Source organism: Tupaia chinensis, unplaced genomic scaffold (assembly GCF_000334495.1).
Source record: "Tupaia chinensis unplaced genomic scaffold, TupChi_1.0 Scaffold000001_1, whole genome shotgun sequence".
Lineage (NCBI taxonomy): Eukaryota > Metazoa > Chordata > Mammalia > Scandentia > Tupaiidae > Tupaia > Tupaia belangeri.
This window is the reverse complement of record NW_006159427.1, coordinates 4,649,903-4,674,193: the sequence shown is the minus strand read 5'-3', so window position 1 is coordinate 4,674,193 and position 24,291 is coordinate 4,649,903. Positions and strand designations below refer to the sequence as shown.

Below are 24,291 nucleotides of genomic sequence, written 5' to 3'. Positions count from 1 at the left end.
AGGACCAGCAGATGGCATATGGGTTACATCCCTGGACTTCCATGTAGTTGACTGCAACTTGAGTCATGAACCCGTGAGTGTGGGCATGCATGCGTATGAGTGTGCATGTCTGTGTGCGTGCCAAAAATCCCAAGAGGAGAGTGGAGGAGACGGGATTGCAGCATGGCTAGGCCTCTGGGGGTGATTTCTCACTTTCTGTCTCTCTGTCTTTCTCTGTGTCTCCAGAGAGCACACACATCGCATCCTGTAGCAAAATTCTCTTAAAAAAAAAAAAACGATAACAGAAGCAAAGCCCTTAGTCTAGCACATGGTAGATAGTAAGAAATAAATGTAATCTTTTATTGTTTCTACCAATGTTCCTCTGGATCATCAGTTTATTATTTCATTTGATAAAAAGTGGCTTTTGTTACAAACTCTGATAAAAATAAGTTCTTAGGTCTGACTCCTTAAGAACTGAGGTGTTAGGGGACTGGCAGGTGGCGTGGTGGTTAAGATGCTCGACTCCCACATGCCAGTCCCGGAACTGGCAGCTTGTTTTCTCATTTTTCCTTTCTCTCTCTGTTGTTAACTAAAATAAAATGAAAATGATTCTTCTTCTTTTAAGAGGTTTTTTGCCTTAGGGTGTGTGCACTTGTTGGAGAGAAAGAGACAGAGATAATGAGAAGGAAAGTGAAAAATCACACCTCAGGGGGATTGGCCATGTCACAATCCCTTCTCCTCCATTCTTTTCCCAGGATTTCAGGCATGCACACACATGTGCCTGGCATGATTTTCAAGTCACTGGGTCCAGGACTAGAACCATGGTTGGCCATGTAGGAGTCCAGTGATGTCACTGCTATGCCATCTGCTGATTCAAATTAAAATAATTCTTAAAAAAAAATAAGAGGGGCCGGCATGCGACGTGGTAGTTAAGGGCGCTGGACTCCCACATGGCTGACCATGGTTTGAGTCCTGGACCTGGCGACTTGCTTTCTTGCTTTCCCTCTGTCTCTCTCACTCTGTCCCTCTTTGGTCAAATTAAAAAAAAAAAAAAAGTTAAATGAAATAATTCTTTACAAAAAAAAGGAATTGAAGTGTTAACGTGCTGGGTGCACATCTAAGTGCATGGCTATACCCTCTTGAGGGTCTCTCTCTCTAACATAGACGTACACTTCCTATCATTAAAAAAAGAAAAATAAGAATTGAGATATCAGTTCCTATCAGTATTCTTATCTCCAGAAGTTTCACTTTGCAATCACAGAAGAAAGACCCTTAATATAGGGCAAGTTTTGGCATCCAGCTGGCTGCCATACTCTGTAAATTCTCCCCCTTACTGGTCTCCCGGAGCCCTCTAGTCCATCCTCATCTCCTCTTTCCTCTTTCTGGCTTTTGTAGCCACCTCCCCACTGCATGGCAGTTTTCTGTCTTATCCATTCTCTACTGTGTGGCCGCAGTGACCTTCCCCAACCCAGGTGGCTTTAATGGCTCCTGCCAGCCTCAGAATAAAGTCCAGTCTCTTTCCTACGGTCTCTACACCCTGGATCACCTTGTTCCTGAGCCTCTCCAGTCTAAATGAAGTCTCATAAAGGGCATATGATTGGGTTAAATACAATCTGATTAGAAATAAAGCAGAAACAACAAATTGGCTAAAATTTTTCCTTGCCACTTATTTTTTAGGTCATTCAGATGTACTGCAGACAGTTTTTATTTGTCTTTAAGCCTTTGGGGCCATTTGTGAGAACTTTTTCTTTCTTTTTTATCTCTATTTCATTCTTAGCCCATTTTGCTTGTTTGACAGACAGCCCTAAAGTGTAGGATTTATGTTAAAGGACTGGAGAGTGAGGTGTGTGTATACCAACAGCCTGATGCCACTGGCCTTCACACTGCTGCTTCCAGGAAGAGATTCCTGTTCTAGAGACCGGGAACCAGGGGTCAAGCACCAGCAGCTTTTGCAGGCATGGAGATGGAAGGAATAAACACAGTGCTCAGTAGGCTGGATGTATGATGAACAATACCCTTCATTATGAACATGGCTTCCGAATCTCCCTCATATCCTCACGTTCTGCAGAGAGTATTTCTCTCATGATGTCTACTTCTGTAAACCAGTTTTCCCTGCAAGAATGAAGCCCAAACCTCAGCCTGTCCACTCACACAGTGTAGGGCATGCTCTAGGCAGCAGAGTAAATCACGACAGCCTCGTTGGAGCACACCACTGTGAGATACGCAAATGCAGATGAAGATGGAAGAAACCTAGACTGCAGATCCAAAGGCAAAGCAGGCATTAGAGCTGCAACTGGGTTTTTGAAAACAATAAAATGTTGGAAATAGACTAAACTGCCTGAAAATACCTTTTAAACTAATTTCATACCGTTTTGACTTCATGAAGGGGTGACTGGAAACATTTTTTTAGACCTGTGATTATTTGAACAATATGCTAGCTTGACCTTGTTTTTATTTTTTATTTTTTTATTTTTTTGGAAGAGATTTTGCTGTAGGGCACGTGTGCTCGCCAGAAAGACATAGAGAGACACGTGCCTGGCATGAGTGTAAGCCAATGGGTCTGGGACTCGAACTGCTGTAGACTACATGGGAGTCCAGAGACATAGCCATTATGCCAACTGTTGGTCCTTTGACCATTTTTTTCTTTGTCACCAAATTGGGTACACCACATACTGTGCCACAAAGGCTGGGTCAATGTTCTGTATCTTTTTTTTTTTTTTGAGAGAGATGTTTGAGATAGGGCACATGCACTCACCGGAGAGACAGGAGAGACAGAAATCACCCCCTACAGCAGATGGCATGCCTCTAGTCTCCTCTTGGGATTTTGGGCACACATGCACACGCACCCGTATGAGTTTTAAATCAGTGGGTCTGGGACTAGAACCACTGTCAACTATGTGGGAATCCAGTGATGTAATCCTTATGCCATCTGCTGGTCCCTGATGTTCTGTATCTTGATGTGGGTGGTATTACAGGGGCATGCTTACTTTACAAAAATTTATAACATATATAAAAATTATAACATATATCATACAGTTAGGGTAATGCACTAATTCATTACATACCACAACAAACTACAGATGCCTACTAATACCCATTCTCCTCTCCTTAGTTATACCATTGCATAGCTAAGTTGTTCAGCTCCTGGGCATTATTACTACTGTTATTATTATATAGTTTGCTGTAAGGCTCATGTGCTCTCTGTAGAGAGATGTGGGGGGAGAGAAAGGGAGGGAAAGTGAGAAAGTACTCTTCGGGGGAGATGGCCATGCCATAGTCCCTTCTCCTTCACTCTTCTATGAGGATTTTGGGCATACATGCACACATGCCTAGTGTATTTTTCAAGCCTTCCAAGTGTATAGTTGGCCATGTGGGGTCTAGCTGCCTTAACTTCCATACCATCTGCTGGCCCCATGGATGTTATTTTTATAGATTATGCAAAAGGTGCCTCTTGGAAAAGTTGTCCAAAGTGGTGATGTTGCATGTAACTCCTCAATTTTAGCTGTGCATGTGGTTATTCAGATAGACATGGCATCTCTTAGCGTCTCTTATAGCTCCATGTCACCATGTAACTAGCTTCCACGAAGGCGTTGTAAGCAGAAGTCCTGTTGTGCGTTCCCCTGGCTTCCTTCTTTTCCCATGGATGGCAAAATGGCCAGGTGGGAACACTGTCTTGGACCCAGAGATGGAAGACATATGTTGAGGATAGCAAAGCCATTCTACTGGGTTTACCCGCCTATGTCTGGACCATTATGTGTGGGAAAGATGATTCTCTAGCTTGATGGTGTCACTGACTGAGGGATTCTCTTTGTTATAGCAGTTTAGATAGTACCTTCACTAACACAGGCATTAAGCATGGTACTGAAGGGACTTATGGCTAAAAGCTTTGCACTTTGGGACCAGCGGTGGTGTGGTGGTTAAGGTTCTGGACTCCCACATGGCTGACCATGGTTCAAGTCTTGGACTCTGTGGCTTGAAAATCATGATGGGGGCATGTGTGCCCAAAATTTTGAGAGCAGAATGGAGGAGAAGGTCTTGTGGCATGGCCATCCCTCCAGGGGAGGGGGTGTGATTTCTCACTTTCTTTCTCTCTATCTCTATCTCTCTCCAGTGAGCATATGCACTCTATGGCAAAAATGTAAAACAAAACAAAAACAAAAACAAAAACCCCAAAAACCCCAAATGAAAGGCAAAACCTTTTTCACTTTTAGTGTTTGATATTTAGCATGAACCATAATATTTAATAACTTTATCATCAATAGGCCACCACACAATCTAAGGAAGATCCCAGAAAATGTCACAGTACAAGGGAAAAAGCACTTTCCCATGAGGAAGCTGCTGTGGAGTTCCCTAATTTTGCCTTTGGTGATATGGGACTTATTATTATTTTTATTTATCTCTCAAATGAAGGGGTGTCAGGTTGACTCTGAGGACCTTTCCCATCTTTAACATTCTTAGACTTTCATAAAACAACTTGGGTCAGAGTAGGAAAAGGCCAAGGCTTCTCAGTGACATCCTTGTACACTGGACTCGAAGAAAGCATTTTCCAATATCAAGGAGAATGCTTTTCATGTGTGTAGATTATTTGCAGGAGGAAATCTCAATAACGATATGTTTTCTCAGTGTTCCCTTCAGTTATCCCAACATCGAGAAGCAACAACTCTGAACAAGAAAAGAGCATCTTTCAAACAGGAAGCATAAATAACCAGCTGTGCATCAGCAATTTTGGATTAATAGAGCTCAACCGAAATGGGGACAGGAGAGAGGAGGACTAGGCAACACAGACGGGTATGTTTCGGATTCTGAATGAAAAGGAACAGGACGGGGCCACTAGGTGGCACCGTGGTTATGGTGCTGGACTCCTACATGTTGACCATGGTTAGAGTTCCAGACCTGGTGGCTTGAAACCTGGAGTGTGCGCATGCATTCCCAAAGTCTTAGGAAGAGAATGGAGGAGAAGGGGTTGTGGCGTGGCCAATCATCCCCCAATCTGGGGGGTGATGTCTCACTTTCTCTTTCTGTGTCTCTCCCTCAAGTGAACATGCCCTATGGCAAAAAAAAAAAAAAATTTTTTTCTACCTGAATCTTTCAAAGGGCTCTCAGTTTATAGATGGTCTAAGTGTGGAGTTTGCATTTATTTAGAAGGAATACATTTGTGGTATTTTGGGTTAATAATGGTGTAGTTGGTAGCCAAGTGACGTTAAACAATATCCTCCATGCTTTACGTGGTTGAGCAATGTGTAGGTCATCTTACCTGGGGGTTTTTAAACACTGCATATTTTTCTTCTTTCTCCAAAAATAGTACTTTATTCTCTGTGTCTCTTGTCCAGTCTGATAATATTTCAACAACATTTTCATGGTCTTCAAAAAATCTCTCTAATGAAATAAGAAAAGGTATTCTTTAACACCCAAAACATCAGTTTTTCTGAGAAATCAGCTATTATTGAATTAAGCACAATGTTCCATAATTTTCATCAAGGTTTCCAATACTCTTAATTCTTACACATCATACTGTAACATCTCTGTTATGTTTCTTTTTCAGTTTCACACCTTCAATTTCTTTTCCACAAAATACATGGTGGAAGGCCCAATCAGCCACAGTAGTACCTGCTGCTACTTGGTAGGCTGAGGCCATATTGGATCCCTGGTTTGATTTCTCGCTCACCCTAGAAGCTGGGCATGGTGGTGCATGCTCATAGTTCTAGCTACTTGGGAAGCTGAGGCAGGAGGATCATGGCAAGGTGAAACCTGTCTAAAAAGGAAAAAAAAAAAAGCAAAATCCAAACAACAACAAAAAATCCACCAGTCATAGTGGCCCAGATGGCAGGGCACTGCTGCGTGGTACTGGAGCCACACGGAAGGCCCAGGTTCAGGTCATAGGTCAACATGAGCACTATGGCTGTACCCATGTGTGCCCAGGATCCTGGCTGGCTGCAAGACTGGGAAAGGATCGTAGCAATGGCAAGATTCTTTCAAGGGTTTCTGTCTGTCTGTCTGCCTCTGTCTCTGTTTCACTCTCATGAAATAAATACACAAAAATAAAAACTTAAAAATGAAAACAAACAAACAAGCATGGTAGAAGAACCTGTAATACAGTGCTAATGGTCAGCGAATGCACATTTTTCATATTGGCATTTTTTATTAAAAAACCTAAAATCAGGCAATAGTTGCTTAAACACTTTGAATGAAATGCTAAGTTCCACACTGTGTGCTCTAAAACATTACTTTGTAAAACTCTAAAAACAATGCATAAATGCCAGAACTAGACTTAAATGTAAAGGAAAGTTTTCATTTCTCTGCTTAACTGATGGGGTTGAAGAAAATGTCAAGGGGTTGTTTTAGTATAGATGATTTCCCTCAGCCAAAAAAACACAAAAAAACCAAAAAAAACATATGGCATCCAAAGCTTCTTCAACAGGCAACGCTGTACTCCACTCTGCTCTCCTGGGAGACCACTTCCTGTGAGTGCTATTAAGAACAAGCACCAGCAGAGGATTTCTTTAATTGCTTCTTGTTTTTCCATTAGTTTCCACCAACCATCCTTCGCTCTCTGAGGCTGAGCCTCTTCCTCTAGACAGTGTCAGAGATTCAGCAAGAGAACGGAGAGGAAGGGGATCCCGCACTGATGGGAGGCCTTGGGCAGAGTCAGACTCTAGTTTAAGAAAACAGCCTCTGAAGAGACACTGGCTGGCGGGCACCCCCGCTCCTCCCCACCCCCCCCACCCCAAGCATGTGGTATCTCACCAGGTATCCTGCCACTGTCTTTCCTGGTGGACCACTGGAGAGCAGGTGGCATGGTGGTTAGGCAGCTGGACTCCCACATAGCTGGATGTGGTTTGAGTCCCCGACCTGGAGGCTTAAAACTCATGTTGGGTTGAGGCCAGCAAATGGCATAGTGATTAAGGAACTGGACTCCCACATGGTTGATTGTGGTTTGAGTCCTGGACCCAGTGACTTGAAACTCATACTGGGCATATGTGTGTGTGGAGGAGGATAGTGGTGTGACCATCCCCCTGGGGGAGAGGGTGATTTCTTGCTTTCTGTCTCTCTGTCTCTCTCTGGTAAGCACATTGTGCCCTATGGCAAAAATCTCTTAAAAAGTTAAAAAAAAAAAAGAAAAGAAAAGAAATTAAAAAAAAAAAAAAAAAGAAAATCATGGTGAGCATGTGTGTGTGCATGCCCAAGATCCCAAGAGAAGAATGGAGGAGAAGGAATTGAGGGATGGCCATGCCCCCAGGGGGATGATATCTCACTTTCCCTCTTACTATCTCTCTCTTCTCTGGAGAGTGCAAGCACCCAATTGAAAAAAAAAAAAACAACCTAAAAACAAAACACAAAACAAAACAAAAAATACAGATTATCTCCTAAGCCTGGCCCCCTGCTCCAACGAAGAGGTCTCTCTGCCACAATGAAACGAAAAGGCAAGCATGACCCTCTGCCGTAAGGGAAGTACTGTATGGGCCATCCTGAGAGGACTGAACTGCAGGACAGGAGGAGCAGGACCAAGCCCGTGAGGAACAAACCCACAAGACTTCTGGAGCACAGCCCACGGCTGGGACGGGACTTACCAATCTGTAGCTCTGGGTATATTTCATAAAGACACCAGTCTACGTTGCAGTCACAGTGCGTTTTCTCAAACAGGTTGTCCAGCACATCTCGGGCCAGCTGCCGCTCGTCCACCATCAGTGACTTCGTGCTGTTGTCGTTCATGTGCACCTTGACGACGAGCTGAGGACAGAGCAACGAGGCAGTCAGTGTCAGCAGCTGGAGAAGGTCACAAAGCCTAAGATTTCGCAGTTGCTGTTATTTCTGCAGCTGTAAGTAAGACTGTGTGCTGTGGCAGAGAAACCAATTCATGAAAACAGAGAACAAACAGACAAAGCCCTTGCCCAGCTGCCAGAGACTTTGCAGCCTGATGAGGGAGACAGTAAACTAACAAATCGAACTGAAGAACTGCTGCCTTCTTGTGTCCCCAACTTTTCTTTTTGTAGTTGTTGTTAGTCTTGCTATGGGGTGCCTATGCCTGCCTGAGAGACAGAGAGAAAGAGAGAGAGGAGAAGTGAGAGGGCACCTCCCAGGGAGAATGACCACACCCCCATTCCTTCTCCTCCATCTTTCCAGTTGGGATTTTGGGCACTCACACACTTGGGCCTGGTGTGTTCTTCAAGCTGCTAGGTCTGGGACCTGGCAGACCTATAGCTAGTCATGTGGGACCTGGCTGCCTTTACCATACCACCGGCGGGCCCTCCCCAACATCCTTCCATTGCTTGTCCCAGTTCCATCAGGGAGTATTTCCAGTAGTACTTTTTGTTTGAAAGCCATGTTTGTATCTTTTTTATTTATTTTTTTTTAAACAAGATATCTTTTATTTGAATACTGAATATATTCTGTTAGGACAAAGTGTTCTGAGAATAGAATTTTCTAAAGAAAAAAAAAATCAATGGCACCAACACAATTAAAATGGAAAAAATACAATTTCTAACATAACAAAAAATGATAGGCAGATACATTATCATTCTGTGAAATCCATTTAAGGAATTCCTTTATCTGATAAGCTGTCATTTAATTTAAACCTACTTGAGACATGAATATTCGCAATCATCAAAAAATAGCACATATAAAAATAGATACAGTAAACAAAAGAATATGTTGCTATTCATTAAACACCTTTAATGAAAGCAGTGCTTGATAATTAGAAAAAAGTTTTCATTGGGAAAAAACACTCAAACTAGTGTTCATACTAGAGGCGACAGTGTTATTACTTTTGTTTCTAACATAAGGTACAACATTCCATGTTGAAGTTTATCTTTTAAATACAAAGAGTACTCTCTCCTCATTACGGTAAGATGGCATTAATTTAGTTTCCATTCCTCCGGGTGCTCAGAGCAGCAGTAAGACGAGTCTCAGGATCATCATGAGGCTTAAACCTGCAACCAGCCCAGCGGGCGTTATTTTTTTGGACCTCTTAAATCTCACACCCATTATGGTGGCCAGGAAGAAAGCTGCAAACAGTGACAGTTTTACATCTCGCTTGTCATTGGAGACACGGTAAGCTCCATAACCAGCCAAAAATCCAATGAAAAGACCACCTATCAAAGATGGAACACCACCTCTCCGCTTATATCCTAGAATGCTTCCAAATGTCAAGAGGGCCACATAACCAAAAACCAATCAGGTCCATTGGCAAGGCTGCAATTCGTGAGAGAGATGACAGAGATGAGCTGAAGACAAGCGTTGTACCTGGACTCCGGACCCATGTTTGTATCTTTATAGAAATGTTTTCTTTTTTGCTTAGCGAGCATTGGGTCCTATTTCATGTAACCCAAGAGTCTGAAGACACCGGGTAAAACTGAGTTGATGAATCTGTAATTCCTGGAAGGTCCACACTGTGCAAATGACACAGTGCGACTGAGGGCTTTACTGAGAGGCAGGCGCAGTTACAAAGAAGCATGTCCTTGATCAGAGGTAGATTAAGTGAAATGAATGTAGCCTGAGAACTTAGCTGTCCTGGGTACCAGCAGATGGTGTATATTGCTGGACTCCCATGTAGCTGACCGCGGTTTGAGTCCTGGACCCGGTGGCTTAAACTCATGCCGGGTGTGTATGTGTGCGTGCCCAAGATCCCGAGAAGAGAATGGAAGAGAAGGGATTATGGTGTGGCTATCCCCTCTGGGGGGTGATTTCTCGCTTTCTGTTTCTCTGTCTCTCTCTGTCTTTCTGGCGAGTGCATGTGCCCTATAGCAAAAATCTCTCCCCAAAAAAAAAAAAAAGAGGAAAAAAAAAAAGATATTAGCTATCCTGGAGGCAGGCAGGCAAATGATTAGTCTAATTGCTTTTTATTTCATTAACAAAATTCTTATCGAATTGAATTCATAGGTTATTAGTTATCTCACTCCAAATCTGGAGGTTTCATGGGAGTAGAATTTACTTATCCTCTATAAGGACCTAGGAAATCACTTTTTTTTTTCTAGTCATCTCGTCAAAGTTATTAAAATCTCTAATCCTTCAGAGAGACCATGATTCTGATGCAATACACCAGAATTAATCCCCAAAGTAATGCAGCTAGACTTGGACCGTCTTTGATATTTGTGTATTTGTAGATATTTGCCTTGAGTTGGTTCTAGTCATTTACCAATGAAACATACTATTATTAAAAAAATGATTAGATGGACTGGAAAGAGACAGAGGCCATAAAATGGGTAACATTTCTCCTTCTTCAAAGTCTGGGTTAGGTTCTGAGCTGCTGGGAAACTGTCCTTTCTGTCCCATTCCCACCAAAGCTGGCCTTGGAAACGTCATAGTTAACAGAAGAAGAAGGTAGCTCCTGTGGACTGTTGTGTAGTTTCTGAGAGCAACTGGAGGGTGTGTGGGTGATAAATATGTGGGCGTGGATGGGCACTGACCACAAAGGCCTTCCTCTTCCCGTTCCCACTCTCAAGAGTCACAGTGTAGACATCAGGCAATAAAGATGCGTTTCCTTCCTACTACCACGTATCAAAGATACATTCAGCTGATATTGGAAAGGAGTCATGGAGGTTAGCACGCAAAAACAGACACTCTGCAATGGCAGTCTTTACTTTGACTCATTTTCTGTGGAAGCCACATTTGCTGTTCTCGGCCGAGAACGACTGCTGTGAAGTAGCTACTTGTCCTAAGAAATACCACCAATGTCAGGGCTTAGGAAACTTAATGATCCTGATAGAAAAACTAATGATGTTTGACTATATTTCACTGCTGCTTGGGAATCCTTCAGAAAATAAGACATATGTCAGTGTTTTCAATTGTTTTTCTTCAGAGAAAAAATACTAAAGGTACTAAAGCATGCCTTCTTTTTTTTCTTTTGAGAGTTTTTTTGCTATAGGGCATGTGTGCTTGCTGGAGACAGAGGGAGAGACAGAGAGAAGGAAAGTGAGAAACCACACCCTAGGGGGGATGGCCATACCATAATCCCTTCTCCTCTAGTCTCCTCTTGGGATTTTGGGCACATACACACACACACACACACACACACACACACACGCACCCAGGGTAAGTTTCAAGCTGCTGGGTTCAGGACTCAAGTTGTGGTCGACTATGTGGGAGTCTAGTGCCTTAACCACTGCACTACTTGCTGGCCTCTCGAACCATGCAATTTGACGATGATGAGAGTTTTTTTTGGGGGGGGGCAGAGATTGTAAATGAGACTTAATTCACATGTGCTTATACATATTTATTAATAGAATTTAGAACAAACACAATTATAGCCTTTAGAAAAAGCAAACAAGAGATGGTTGGTGACTTTGAACAAAATGAAGTATCTACTATTTTTCAAAGCTTCCATCACATTTGCAAGGGGAAGGGTAGCTCTCTATGACTACTAACAGCATGAAATAGTGGTTATGTTATGCAACTTAGCAAGTAAAGCATTTTTCAGATACACACTATTTGAAAGGGGCAAGATGATTCAAGAATAAAAAAAACCCAAACCTCTCTAATCCACTGCAGGAAAAATGTTATAGTTTTAAAAATAACTTATTCTTGTTTCTTTTGTAAACTGTTATATACAAAAGTCTCCTAGCCCTAAATCATTTACAGCATGTATTTTTTGCTTCCAGGATGAGATTTACGAATGGAGTTGCTTGCCTGTGTTGCAGAACTTAAAAGCAAACATCTATATAAAATGAATGAATGTGTCTGATTTTGTCTTTTGTTCTAAAAGCTGCTTCCATCATTTGTAATTCAAAATGATCTCAACAAACTACAGGATACTTGAGGGCAAAGTAGTTCATATATACTTGGTTTTCATCCTTTAAAAGCATGCTGTAGATTATTGGTGAGTATATTACATTTTTTTTTCTTTTAATAACTGCTAGAGGGCATGTGCACTTGCCAGAAAAAGGCAGGGACAGAGAGAGAAGAAAGCACCCCTCAAAGGGGAACAGTCACACGGCAATCTCTTCTCTATTTTTCCATCTTGTCAGGATTTTGGGCACACACGCCCAGCATCAAGCTTTTTTTTTTTTAAGAGAGATTTTTGCTATAGGGCATGTGTGCTCGCTGGAGACACAGAGAGAGAGACATAGATAGAAAGAAAGTGAGAAATCACTGCCCCTGGGGATGGGAATGGCCATGCCACAATCCTTTCTCCTTCATTCTCCTCTTGGGATTTTGGGCATGCATACACATGTGCCCAGAGTGTTTCAAGATGCCGGGTCCGGGATTCAAACACAGTTGACCACGTGGAAGTCCAGCACTTTCATCACTACGCCACCTGCTGACCACCCCCCACCCCCCACTTACTTTCTTAATGTGCAAATGTCTCTATTTTCTTAAAGTTCTGTGTCATAGGCAGGTTTTTGTGTTTAAATAAATACATTCAGAGTGTCTGAAATGGTAACGAATACACCATTTGTCTTTGTAATTTTCTTTCCTCTTCTGCCAACCTGAGTAGCTTCTGTTTTGCACCTTTTGCTGAATCAAGGCAGGTGTGCTTTGTGTTCACTATTATAATCCATCTAAACGGACCGAGAGCAAGGTTTTCTCACTTCCTGATACGGGGCAGGAAATCGCCCTTATCTCCTCCTGTTGTCTTAATCGCCAGCCAAGGCACATAGACCGAACCTCCCACTCGTTCTATCTCTTTATCTAAGAAACAACTTCTGTTTTCATTTCCCCTCTGAAACATGTACACTGTGGTCCTCACTTGGCAAGTAATCCAATGGTCCGAAATAGTCTAATTATGACTTTTGTTTTTATTCATTTTCTTTATAGCGCCAAAGGTAAAGTCAGTGACTCAGTTCACCCTCCTCTGCCATTCCTTTGAAACTCAGTCCCACACATGCTCACCCGGTGTAAGGTTTTGTGCTAGAGCAGTGGTCCCTAACCTTTCTAGTATCAGGGACAGGTTTGTGGAAGATAAATTTTCCACGGATGGGGTTGGGGTGTGGAGAGTAGGAGGCGCGTTGGTTTTGGGATGATTCAAGGACATTACATTTGTTATGCACTTTATTACTATGATGATTGCATTGCAGTATATAATGAAATAGTATATAGCTCACCATAATGCAGAATCAGTGGGAAACCTGAGCTTTCTGTACTGTAACTAGATGTCCCATTGGGGGGCTCTTCTGAGAATCTAATGCTGCTGCTGACCTGACAGGAGGCAGCGCTCAGGCGGCAGTGTGAGCAATGGGGAGCGGCTGTAAATGCAGGGAAGCTATGCTCTCTCGTGCACTCACTTGCTGCTCACCTCCTACTGTGTAGCCTGGTCTCTAATAGGACACGGATGAACTTGGAGATCCCTATAGAACAGTGTCCTGCTCTTACATCCTGCCCTGTAATCCAGTTTTAATGAAGCAGCCAGAAGGATGTTACAAAACCATACACCAGTCTCTCACTTCCCTGTTTAAAACCCGCAATGGCTTCCCACGGCACTTCCAGAACAACACAGACTCCTCTGGCCTGTGAGATCCTGTGGCTCCCACCTGCCTCTTGTAAACTCAGTTCCTTCTTTTGCTTTCACTCAGTGGCACACCGTATGTAGGGGCCATGGCCTTTTATTTACTCTTCTTTGTCTTATGAGTTTATTTCTTACATGAATGAGGAAGTCAGTGAGAGAAACAGAGAGAGAGAGACAGACAGACAGAGAGGGAGACAAGCATCCCCATCAGCATCTTGATGCTGTGATCCACCCTCAACCTCGGCTGGCCCCAGGTCACGGGCACATGCATGCCTGCCATACAGGGAGGCCTCCAGACACAACCCAACAACTGTCCCTGTTGGGTCAGCTTCAGAGGGTAGTGTTTTATCACTGCACCACCATCCAGCCCATTTCATTTTCTTTATAGCATTTATCTATCTCTCCAGCTAGAATGGAATTCTCCCTGAACAAGGATCTGATCTGACTTGTTTACCTCTGTGTCTGGCATCTGCTCTTTTTAATTTTTTTCCATTTATTAAAAAAAAAAATTGTTTTTCTATAGGGAGTGTGCACTCACCAGAGAGAGAGAGAGAGGAGGGAAGGAGGATAGGGCACACTGGGTTGCACGTGCACAGTATCAGGTAAGGAAGGCCTCACGGAGAAGGCAACTAGACATAAAGGAGGGGCAGTGCAAACCCACTCAGCATCTGGGGTGGGAGCAAGGGGCCTGCAAAGTGCACGGGTCCTGAGACAAGTGAGTGCCTGGAGGATCTGAAGAGCAGTCACAGAAACTGGTTGCTAGGCGGGAGTGAACGTGGGAGAGGATGGTGGGCGATGAAGCTGCCAGATCACACTGGGGCTGCAAGCCATTATGTAGACTTTGGCTTTACTGTGCGAGATGGGCAGCTTTTGAGCAGAGGAGGACAAGGAGAGAGACTGGGATCTGAAGCAAAGGGACGTGGCTGGTCTTAGACAAAAACCTGACTGTGTGCCTACAGTCCCTGGAAATAACATGGGTGCAGGTGCAGGTAGGTAGGTCGGACAATGTGTTGGTGGGAGTTGGTGAAACTTTTATTTTTTGGTTTCTATTTTCTCCATGAAATGGGTGCAAAATCATTCGCTGAAAGAGGAGAGAGGTTATGGAGGTTTTCAAGGAGAGGACAGGCATAAATAGCCCTTCCATTCTTCCTTCCTCCCATCTCCCTCCCTCCCTTCCTTCTTTCCTTCCTTCCCAACTGCCAGAGGGCATCTGTTTGCCATAGAGGAAGAGATGAGGAGAGAGCATCCCCTAGTGGGGCGTGGTCACACTGCCATCACTGTTTTCCTCCATTTCTTCATCCTGTCAGGATTTGGGGCAGACACATGTGCTCAGCATGTGTTTTAAGATACTGGGGCTGGATTTGAACTGCAGTTGGCCATGTGGGACACAGCTCCTAATGCACGGTGCTTAACTGTTGTGCTGTTGGGCCAGTTGAGTATAAATGGTTTTCTAGGTTAGTGGGAGAGTGATTGGACAAGGGACACTCAGGCAGCACTGAAGGGCTAGGGCTGAGTAGAGGGATGCTTGGATTTAACCCTATTTGAGAGGATAAAGTCACCAAGAAGGAATAATTTATATGATTCTCCAATGACTGACCATGGAATATAGTCACATGCAGAGAATGAGGGAGAAAAATGGCAAAGAAGTTCATGCATGTTTGCAATGGATAGAACCAGACTGATCTGAAAAGATTCTCCTAGATGAACCTTCAAAGTCTGGGGCCAGGAAGAGTCAAGGAATACTTATTGAATACCAATCAACAAGTAATGAGCATCTTCACTCAAAGAACAGTGACAGGTACTGTGGGAAGGTACTATAAGGTCCTGTATGAAAAGGACAAGTCATTCAATTGTAAGGAAGAAGTTCTTAATGAATCTCAGAGATGCTATAAGCTGAAATAAGACTGTTTCATCATTCCCTTAATTTACCAAAGTAACTTTTATTAGTACTCTATTACTAGGTACCTGCTTCTAATGAAGTTAAATACAAATGTTTTTGTTATAATACAATATATGAGTTCCTGAAAAAAATTATGCTCTGCAAAAAATGCATGCTAAAACTACAGCCTTGGGCCAGCAGGTGACATAGTGGTTGAGGTGCTGGACTCCCACATGGTTGACCATAGTTCACATTTTGGACTTGGGGGCTTGAAATTCATGCTGGGTGCAAGTGCATGTGTGCTCAGAATCTTGAGAGGAGAACGGAGGAGAATGGATTGTGGCATGGCCATCCCCCCCGGGAGGTGATTTCTTGCTTTCTGTCTCTCTGTTTCTGTTTCTCCAGTGAGCATACACACCTGATAGCAAAAACCTCTCAAAAAAAAATTATAGCCTTATTGGGAAAGTAAGTTTAGGGGCAGATCACACAAAACCTATGTAACTTTGATGAATTTTCAGGAGAGAGTAGAATAGTGAATACTAGAGGCTTGGAAGGTTGGGAAGGGGGATAAAAAGATGTTGGTTAATGGCTACAACATGGTTAGATAAGAGAAGTAAGTTCTAGTGTTTTATAACACAGTAGGAGGACTATAGTAAACCATTTATTATATATTTCAAAAAAATTAAAAGAGAGAATTGGGAATGCTCCCAATACAAAGCATGACGAATGTTGGAGGTGATGGATGTACTGAGTGCCCTGATTTCCTCATTACATATTGTATCTGTGTGCTGAGAAGTCATACTGGACCCCATAATACGTGCAATTGTTATGTGTCAATTAAACAAGCGAAAAAACTAGGTGATTTTGAAATCAGAGAATCAGCAAAAACAACACTTGGTACCCTGGGAGACACCTGGATGTCCAGGGCAGGCAGAGGCTAGAGGCCCCAGGGGATCTCAAAGATGAACTGAAGCCAGTGTGGAAATGCGAAGATGAGTCAAGGGAAGTTGAACTGTGACCCAGTTAAGGCAGGCCCAGAAGGGGGTGCCACCTGTTGTAAGCCACATCTATGAAAATCCCTAGGGAAGGGAGATCTGCATGTACACACTTATTTTTTTTTAAATTTGATTAATTAAATTAAGTTATGATCATTATTTTAATTTGTTATAAGGCACATGTGCCCAACAGAGACAAAGAGAGAAAGAGAGAGGGGAAGTGAGAGAGCAAGCTGCTAGGCCTGGGACTCAAACTGTGGCCTGCTATGTGGGAGTCCAGTGCCTTAACCACCACGCCACCTGCTGACCCCCACACTTGTTTTTTTTATAATTGTCAGAGAGATTGTGTGGTCACTGGGAACAGAGAGACAAAGAGAAGGGGAGAGAAGAGAAAGAAATGCACTGAAATGGCATGGTCATGCCACAGTCCGTTCCCCTAACTTCTCTATCCCATCTGGATTGTGGACACGCACACACACATGCCCAGTGTGTTTCTAGGTACCTGCTTCTAATGAAGTTAAATACAAATGTTTTTGTTATAATACAATATATGAGTTCCTGAAAAAAATTATGCTCTGCAAAAAATGCATGCTAAAACTACAGCCTTGGGCCAGCAGGTGACATAGTGGTTGAGGTGCTGGACTCCCACATGGTTGACCATAGCTCACATTTTGGACCTGGGGGCTTGAAATTCATGCTGGGTGCAAGTGCATGTGTGCTCAGAATCTTGAGAGGAGAACGGAGGAGAATGGATTGTGGCATGGCCATCCCCCCCGGGAGGTGATTTCTTGCTTTCTGTCTCTCTGTTTCTGTTTCTCCAGTGAGCATACACACCTGATAGCAAAAACCTCTCAAAAAAAAATTATAGCCTTATTGGGAAAGTAAGTTTAGGGGCAGATCACACAAAACCTATGTAACTTTGATGAATTTTCAGGAGAGAGTAGAATAGTGAATACTAGAGGCTTGGAAGGTTGGGAAGGGGGATAAAAAGATGTTGGTTAATGGCTACAACATGGTTAGATAAGAGAAGTAAGTTCTAGTGTTTTATAACACAGTAGGAGGACTATAGTAAACCATTTATTATATATTTCAAAAAAATTAAAAGAGAGAATTGGGAATGCTCCCAATACAAAGCATGACGAATGTTGGAGGTGATGGATGTACTGAGTGCCCTGATTTCCTCATTACATATTGTATCTGTGTGCTGAGAAGTCATACTGGACCCCATAAATACGTGCAATTGTTATGTGTCAATTAAACAAGCGAAAAAACTAGGTGATTTTGAAATCAGAGAATCAGCAAAAACAACACTTGGTACCCTGGGAGACACCTGGATGTCCAGGGCAGGCAGAGGCTAGAGGCCCCAGGGGATCTCAAAGATGAACTGAAGCCAGTGTGGAAATGCGAAGATGAGTCAAGGGAAGTTGAACTGTGACCCAGTTAAGGCAGGCCCAGAAGGGGGTGCCACCTGTTGTAAGCCACATCTATGAAAATCCCTAGGGAAGGGAGATCTGCATGTACACACTTATTTTTTTTTAAATTTGATTAATTAAATTAAGTTATGATCATTATTTTAATTTGTTATAAGGCACATGTGCCCAACAGAGACAAAGAGAGAAAGAGAGAGGGGAAGTGAGAGAGCAAGCTGCTAGGCCTGGGACTCAAACTGTGGCCTGCTATGTGGGAGTCCAGTGCCTTAACCACCACGCCACCTGCTGACCCCCACACTTGTTTTTTTTATAATTGTCAGAGAGATTGTGTGGTCACTGGGAACAGAGAGACAAAGAGAAGGGGAGAGAAGAGAAAGAAATGCACTGAAATGGCATGGTCATGCCACAGTCCGTTCCCCTAACTTCTCTATCCCATCTGGATTGTGGACACGCACACACACATGCCCAGTGTGTTTTTCAAGCTGCTGGGGCCAGGATTCAAACCATAGTTGGCCCTATAGGATCAGGATCCCTATACTAACTGCTGTGCTACAGGGCGGCCCCAAACTTATTTTGAAATTTCTTAAAATAGAACTAAAAAAAGTCCCTGCTTCTGCAACAGCCAAGCCAAAGACCTTTTTCTTTCTCGTTGAAGATGTAATTCTACTCTCATTATTCCAGCATCCAGGAAAAATCACGCGAAAACTAACATGAAATCACGGATTCAATACAAGCCAAAGACACTCCCATGTTTGCACTAATACAGGTCCCTCTCTTATCAATCACAAACGAGCTAATGGATGTTACAGAAAGAATAGATTTATCTTTGTCTTTAAAGAGTTTTAAAAGTGATCATTTGGAAATTACTACTCAAATTTCTATCTTTTACCATCGACTCTAATACGATGTTACGAATTTAACTGCCCTAATGCAAAGGGATTCTCAATTTACCTTCTTCACCTTGGCCTCCTTCAGTTTTTCCAATGCCAGCTTAATTTTATCAGCCTTCGCTTGGGCTTCTTCTTCTTCCTGGAAAATGGCAAGATATTCAACACAGTCCATTAAACGCAGTTATTCCCTGGCATCCACAGGGCATTGATTTCAGGACTCCACTCAAATATAAAATTCCATGGATGTTTAAGTCCCTTACATAAAATGACATAGTATTTGCATATAATTATACACATAGCCTCCCATATACTGTAAGTCCTCTATGATTATTTATAATGCCTAATGCCATGTGACTATAAATAGTTGTCATACTGTCCTGGTTAGGGAATAATGACAAGAAAAAGTCTACACATGTTCAGTACAGATGCAACCACCACAGGTCTAACTGCACAGTACATGCGAGTAACAGTCTAGCATTTTTTTGTTTTTTGGAGAGGTTTTTGCTATAGGGCACGTGCGATCTCCAGACAGAGAGAGACAGAGAGACAGAAAGCGAGAAATCACCCCCTGGGGGAATGGCCACGCCGCAATCCCTTCTCCTCCACTCTCCTCTCGGGATCTTGGGCACGCACACACACGTGCCCGGTGTGAGTTTAAATCACCGGGTCCGGAACTTGAACCGTGGTCGACTACATGGGAGTCCAGCGACATAGCCATTACGCTAACTGCTGGTCCCAACAGTCTAACATTTTTGATCTGCATTAGGTTGAATTTGCATATGTAGAGCCCATGGAGATGGTGCGTGAATGTAAAACTGGGGAGTAAGTAGTACCTGGAATATTTGTGCCACCATTAGTGTCTTAGCTACTTTTTTAAAAAAGCAATTGTATCTGTATACACATGATGAAAGAAAGAAGCACCTTTAACAGGGTCTAATCATGATGATCTTCTTTCTCCAGACTTCCAGGTTGATAGGATCCTGGGTACAAGTGCCTGGACTGTCTCAGGTTGACCAGGCTGGGGATCCGAACCATGGCTGACCATGTGGCTTCCAGCACTGGAATTTGGTTCACTACTGACTATGCCACCTTGCTGGGCTGTCTTAGCTATTCCATGTTAACAAACAGGTACCAAATTTGACATGCTCACTTTTTTCTTTTTTTTGGAGAGGTTTTCACTATAGGGTGTGTGCGCTCGCCAGACAGACAGAGAGAGAAATAGAGACAGAAAGCGAGAAATCACCCCCCAGGGGGGGATAGTCATGCCACAATCCCTTCTCCTCCATTCTCCTCTTGGGACCTTGGGCACGCACGCACACTCGCCCAGCGTGAGTTTTAAGCCACCAGGTCTGGGACGCGAACCGCGGTTGACTCCGTGGGAGTCCAGCGACATAACCATTACACTAACTGCTGGTTCCCATCACTTTTCAGAATTTAAATGACTATAACAAAACCTTCAACTCAAAGATATAGAAGGCAATCATCCTTTATAACTTGAGAATAGTAACTTAAAAGATGAAATTATAATTTTAACAGAAGTTCACATCTATAGATCACAAAAATCTCTGCTTGGTTCAAAAACTGGGATCCAATTAAGAAATCTATAGATGGATCCATCTCAAGGGGGCTTGAGCAGTCTCTGAAATTATTATATGCATAATTTTGGATCAGGATGTATTTTCTGGGGCTCACTAGTTTTCATTAGATTATTATTACTGCTATATAGTTTCTGCTTTAGGGTGTGTGGGCTTGCAAGGGAGAGAGAGAGAGAGAGAGAGAAAGAAGGAAAGTGAGAAATCACCCTTTGGGTTGCCACAATCCCTTCTCCTCCCATCTCCCCTTGGGATTTTGGGCATGCACGCACATGTGCCTGGCATGGCTTTCTTTCTTTCTTTTTTTAAACCAAACTTTGCTTTTATTTATTTATTTATTTATTTATTTTAAGGATTTATTTATTTATTTTAATTACATTTATTATTATTATCATTATTATTATTTAATTTTACGAGAGAGGGAGGGGGAGGGAACAGGAAAAAGGGGGGGGCCAGCACCTTAACCACCATGCCACCTGCTGGCCCCCAAGATTCTTGAAGCAGTCCTAAGCTCTCTAAAAGTTAAGACTTAAACTCTTTTTTTTGAGAGGCATTTTTTTTTTGCTATAGGGCGCGTGTACTCATCAGAAAGACAGAGAGAGACAGAGAGACAGAAAGCGAGAAATCACCCCCCAGGGAGGATGGCCACGCTGTAATCCCTTCTCCTCCATTCTCCTCTCAGGATCTTGGGCATGCACGCACACGTGCCTGGCGTGAGTTTAAACCATCGGGTCCAGGACTTGCACTGTGGTTGACTACATGGGAGTCCAGCAACATAGCCATTACGCTAACTGCTGGTCCCAAGACTTAAACTCATGTTAAACTGCTACTTCACCTAAGAAGTACTGATGAACACACGAGTGGGGAAAAAACAAAGTGCAGTACTTCATAAGCCTGAAGTTCTTTGATTTTTGCAAGTCAATATTATGAGAATTGGATTATTAAAGCTTTGTTCTATCTATAATAATAAAAAAATTGGCTATTCTGGTTACATTCTAATTATTTGAATATAAACATATATCTTCTTATGTCAGTGATTCTTAATTTTTTTTTAGAGATTTTTGCCATAAGGTGCATGAGCTTTCCAGAGAGAGAGAGAGAGAGAGAAAAAGAGAGAGAGAGAGAGAGAGAGAGGGAGATGGTGAGAGGGAAAGTGAGAAATCATCCCCCATGGGATGGTCATGCCGCAATCCCTTCTCCTCCTGGGATCTTAGGCACACACACACACATACACACACATGCCGGTCATGGTTTTCAAGCCACCAGTCCAGGAGTCGAGTTCAGCAACATAATCACTACACCGTATACTGGCCCCCTTAAATTTTTTTTGAATCATATGCCCTTTTAAGAATACGATGGGGGCCAGCAGGTGGTGTGGAGGTTAAGGTGCTGGATTCACACATGGCCAAGCGGGTTCAAGTACCAGACCTGAAGGCTTGAAAAATCACAATAAATAAACAAATATATAAATAAATGTTTGTTTAAAAAAGTGTTATATAAGAAAACATCATTAAAAAAATATGTTAAAATGTAAACTTTCACATCTGTATTTAATTTTGTATTTACTTTCAGGATATTCATGACCCATTTGAAATCTTCATGGACCATATATTTTCTGCCTTCACTTTATATTTATCACCAATTTTCAAATAATTTATTTATAATAAGTTTATAATAGAGTGAGGAGAATGATAGAGTAAGACTTAACATTGATTTATATTTACTGTTTGTTCAATCAAAAGACATTTAGGAATTTTCAGGGTCACCAGGGTTATATTTGTGAATACTGATCACCATCCCACACTGTGACAAATGTGGAAGTCCCAAGAAATTGGTTCTTAGTCTCAAATAGTTTTTAATGGATTACTCTAAGAAAAATCCTTAAAACTTTTTTTTTTATTACTTCTATGAGAGACATATTATGAGTTAATGTACTAAATAATGATGATATGAATGTCCCAGTTTATATTGTCCCATACTTAGAAATTTGTTAATACCAGCACCAGCAATTAGTGTAATGGCTATGTCGCTGGACTCCCATGTAGTCAACCGCGGTTTGAGTCCTGGACCCGGTGGCTTAAAACTCAAGTTGGGCACGTGTGCATGCGTGCCCAAGATCCCGAGAGGAGAATGAAGGAGAAGGGATTGTGGCGTGGTCATCCTTCCTGGGGGGTGATTTTTCGCTTTCTGTCTCTCTGTCTCTCTCTGTCTGTCTGGTGAGCGCACGTGACCTATAGCAAAAACCTCTCCAAAAAAAAAAAAGAAACTTGTTAATACCAAGCCCTCATCACTCATCTGCCTTACAACACCTGTCCTTTGCTGTGGCATTACAAGTGATCCTTAGCTATAGCTTGGGGGCTACCAAATTCAACACAACTCACTTTGATTCAATTCAGAAAATGTACACGGAATACCTTTTATTTTCTATGTACTGGGTTAGGGCTAGGGATATAGAAATAGATAAAGCAGTTCTCTAGTTTGTCTAAAGTTAATAAAATATTTTCTCAAAAAGTTGACAATGATCAGGAACTGTCTGCATACAGATATAGTTTTTAACCAGACAAGTAATGATTAAATATGGCCCGATGTGTTCCTTACACAGACCTATGTGTCTCGTTTATGGAGGTCTCTGACTTCGCAATGAACATACTTGGTACCCTTGTGTTGTGGTATCTCAGACTTTGGGTGTATGCATTCAGGAATGTGATGATGTCGTCAAAGGAAGTAGAGCAGAAGGGTGGCAGAGGTCAATGTCCTGCCATCTCTGGCCTTATGCACTTGCCTGAGAGAGAGGTTCTGGAGGTGGTGGGGGTAGTGGGAGGTCTAACACAGGGTCTGGTGGTGGAGGTGGTAAGTCGTCCTCGTACTGGTTAATGCGGGTTGCGGCGGCATTTGCTCCGTAACCAAGAGAGGCTGTAGCCCTGGAATTTGATGCCTCCAGAGATACTGAATGCTGTTGGTTCTGAGAAGACTCTTTTTGCGCCTGGATTGTCCTCTGTTCAGCTTCACTTATGTCAGCAACCAGATCTGCCATGAGAGCATCTAAATCTTGGTCTTCCAGTGCGTTTAAAGACTCTAACGGGGAAAAAATATCACATTAACGGTAAAATAATTATCTGTACCTGGAAGGATAATTTTTAAGATTAATATTGAGTAGGGAGGATCATTATTTGATTTGTTATGATATGATGAGAAAAGTTGCGAATTAAAAAAAAAATTCTTATAGTATGTGTGTGCTTACCAGAGAGAGACAGAAAGAGAATCCCTTCTCCATTCTCCTTTCAGAATTTTGTGCACACATGCACACGTGTCCAGCGTGTTTTTCAAGTTGCTGGGTTTGGGACTTGAACTGCACAGTCAGCCATGTGAGGTCCAGCCACCTTAACCACCATCCCACTAGCTGGAGGTTTTTGCTATAGGGCGCATGGGCTCACCATAAAGACAGAGAGAAATAGAGAGATAGAAAGCAAGAAATCACCCCCTGCGGGAGATGGCAACACCACAATCCCTTCTCCTCCATTCTCCTCTTGGGATCTTGGGCACGCACACACATGCGCCGTTTGAATTTAAGCCACCATGTCTGGGACTCAAACTGTGGTTGACTACATGGGAGTCCAGCAACATAGCCATTATGCCAACTGCTGGTCTCAGAAAATTTTTATTTAGTAGGCCACACACAAGTATAACAATTCTTAAAACAATTAATGCTGACTGCTTAATGTGAATGTGCTTCTAACACTAAGAAAAGAGATAAAAAAATGTGCTCTTTACACTGGGTCATATCAAAGACCAGCTATCAGGTCAAATTTCACCAGAGAATAGGGAATTCTGGAGTAAGATCTTGGTGTTTTAGTAGAGCAGGGAAGAAAGAATATTGGAAATGAATTGCAAAAGGAGTACTCCCCAGCACTTGGGGGACAAATGGATCCCAGCTGATAAACATGTTTGGAAGACCGTGGGTCTTAATGAATGGGGGCTTAATGCGCCTTGAGACTTTCAGGTGCAGAAGGAGCTTCTGTTGGCTCGCCATCATTATAAGAAATCTTGTACTCAAAGAAAGAGCAGTGGCGCCGGGAACGGCCTGGCCG

At 42.6% G+C, this 24,291-nt stretch overlaps 1 protein-coding gene and 1 pseudogene across 1 annotated transcript in view; both read right to left on the bottom strand.

Moving 5' to 3' along the window:
• APBB1IP (amyloid beta precursor protein binding family B member 1 interacting protein) overlaps positions 1-24,291 on the bottom strand; it is a 68,913-nt gene that overhangs the window by 38,578 nt on the left and 6,044 nt on the right. The window contains exons 3-6 of the mRNA XM_014589122.2: positions 22,986-23,278; positions 18,673-18,750; positions 7,548-7,707; positions 5,234-5,355 (exon numbers count right to left, since the gene is read on the bottom strand). Of these exons, the coding sequence (XP_014444608.1) occupies positions 5,234-5,355; positions 7,548-7,707; positions 18,673-18,750; positions 22,986-23,278 (653 nt within the window). The remainder of the gene's footprint in view (positions 1-5,233; positions 5,356-7,547; positions 7,708-18,672; positions 18,751-22,985; positions 23,279-24,291) is intronic.
• On the bottom strand, positions 8,736-9,160 carry LOC102480304 (transmembrane protein 14A pseudogene; annotated as a pseudogene).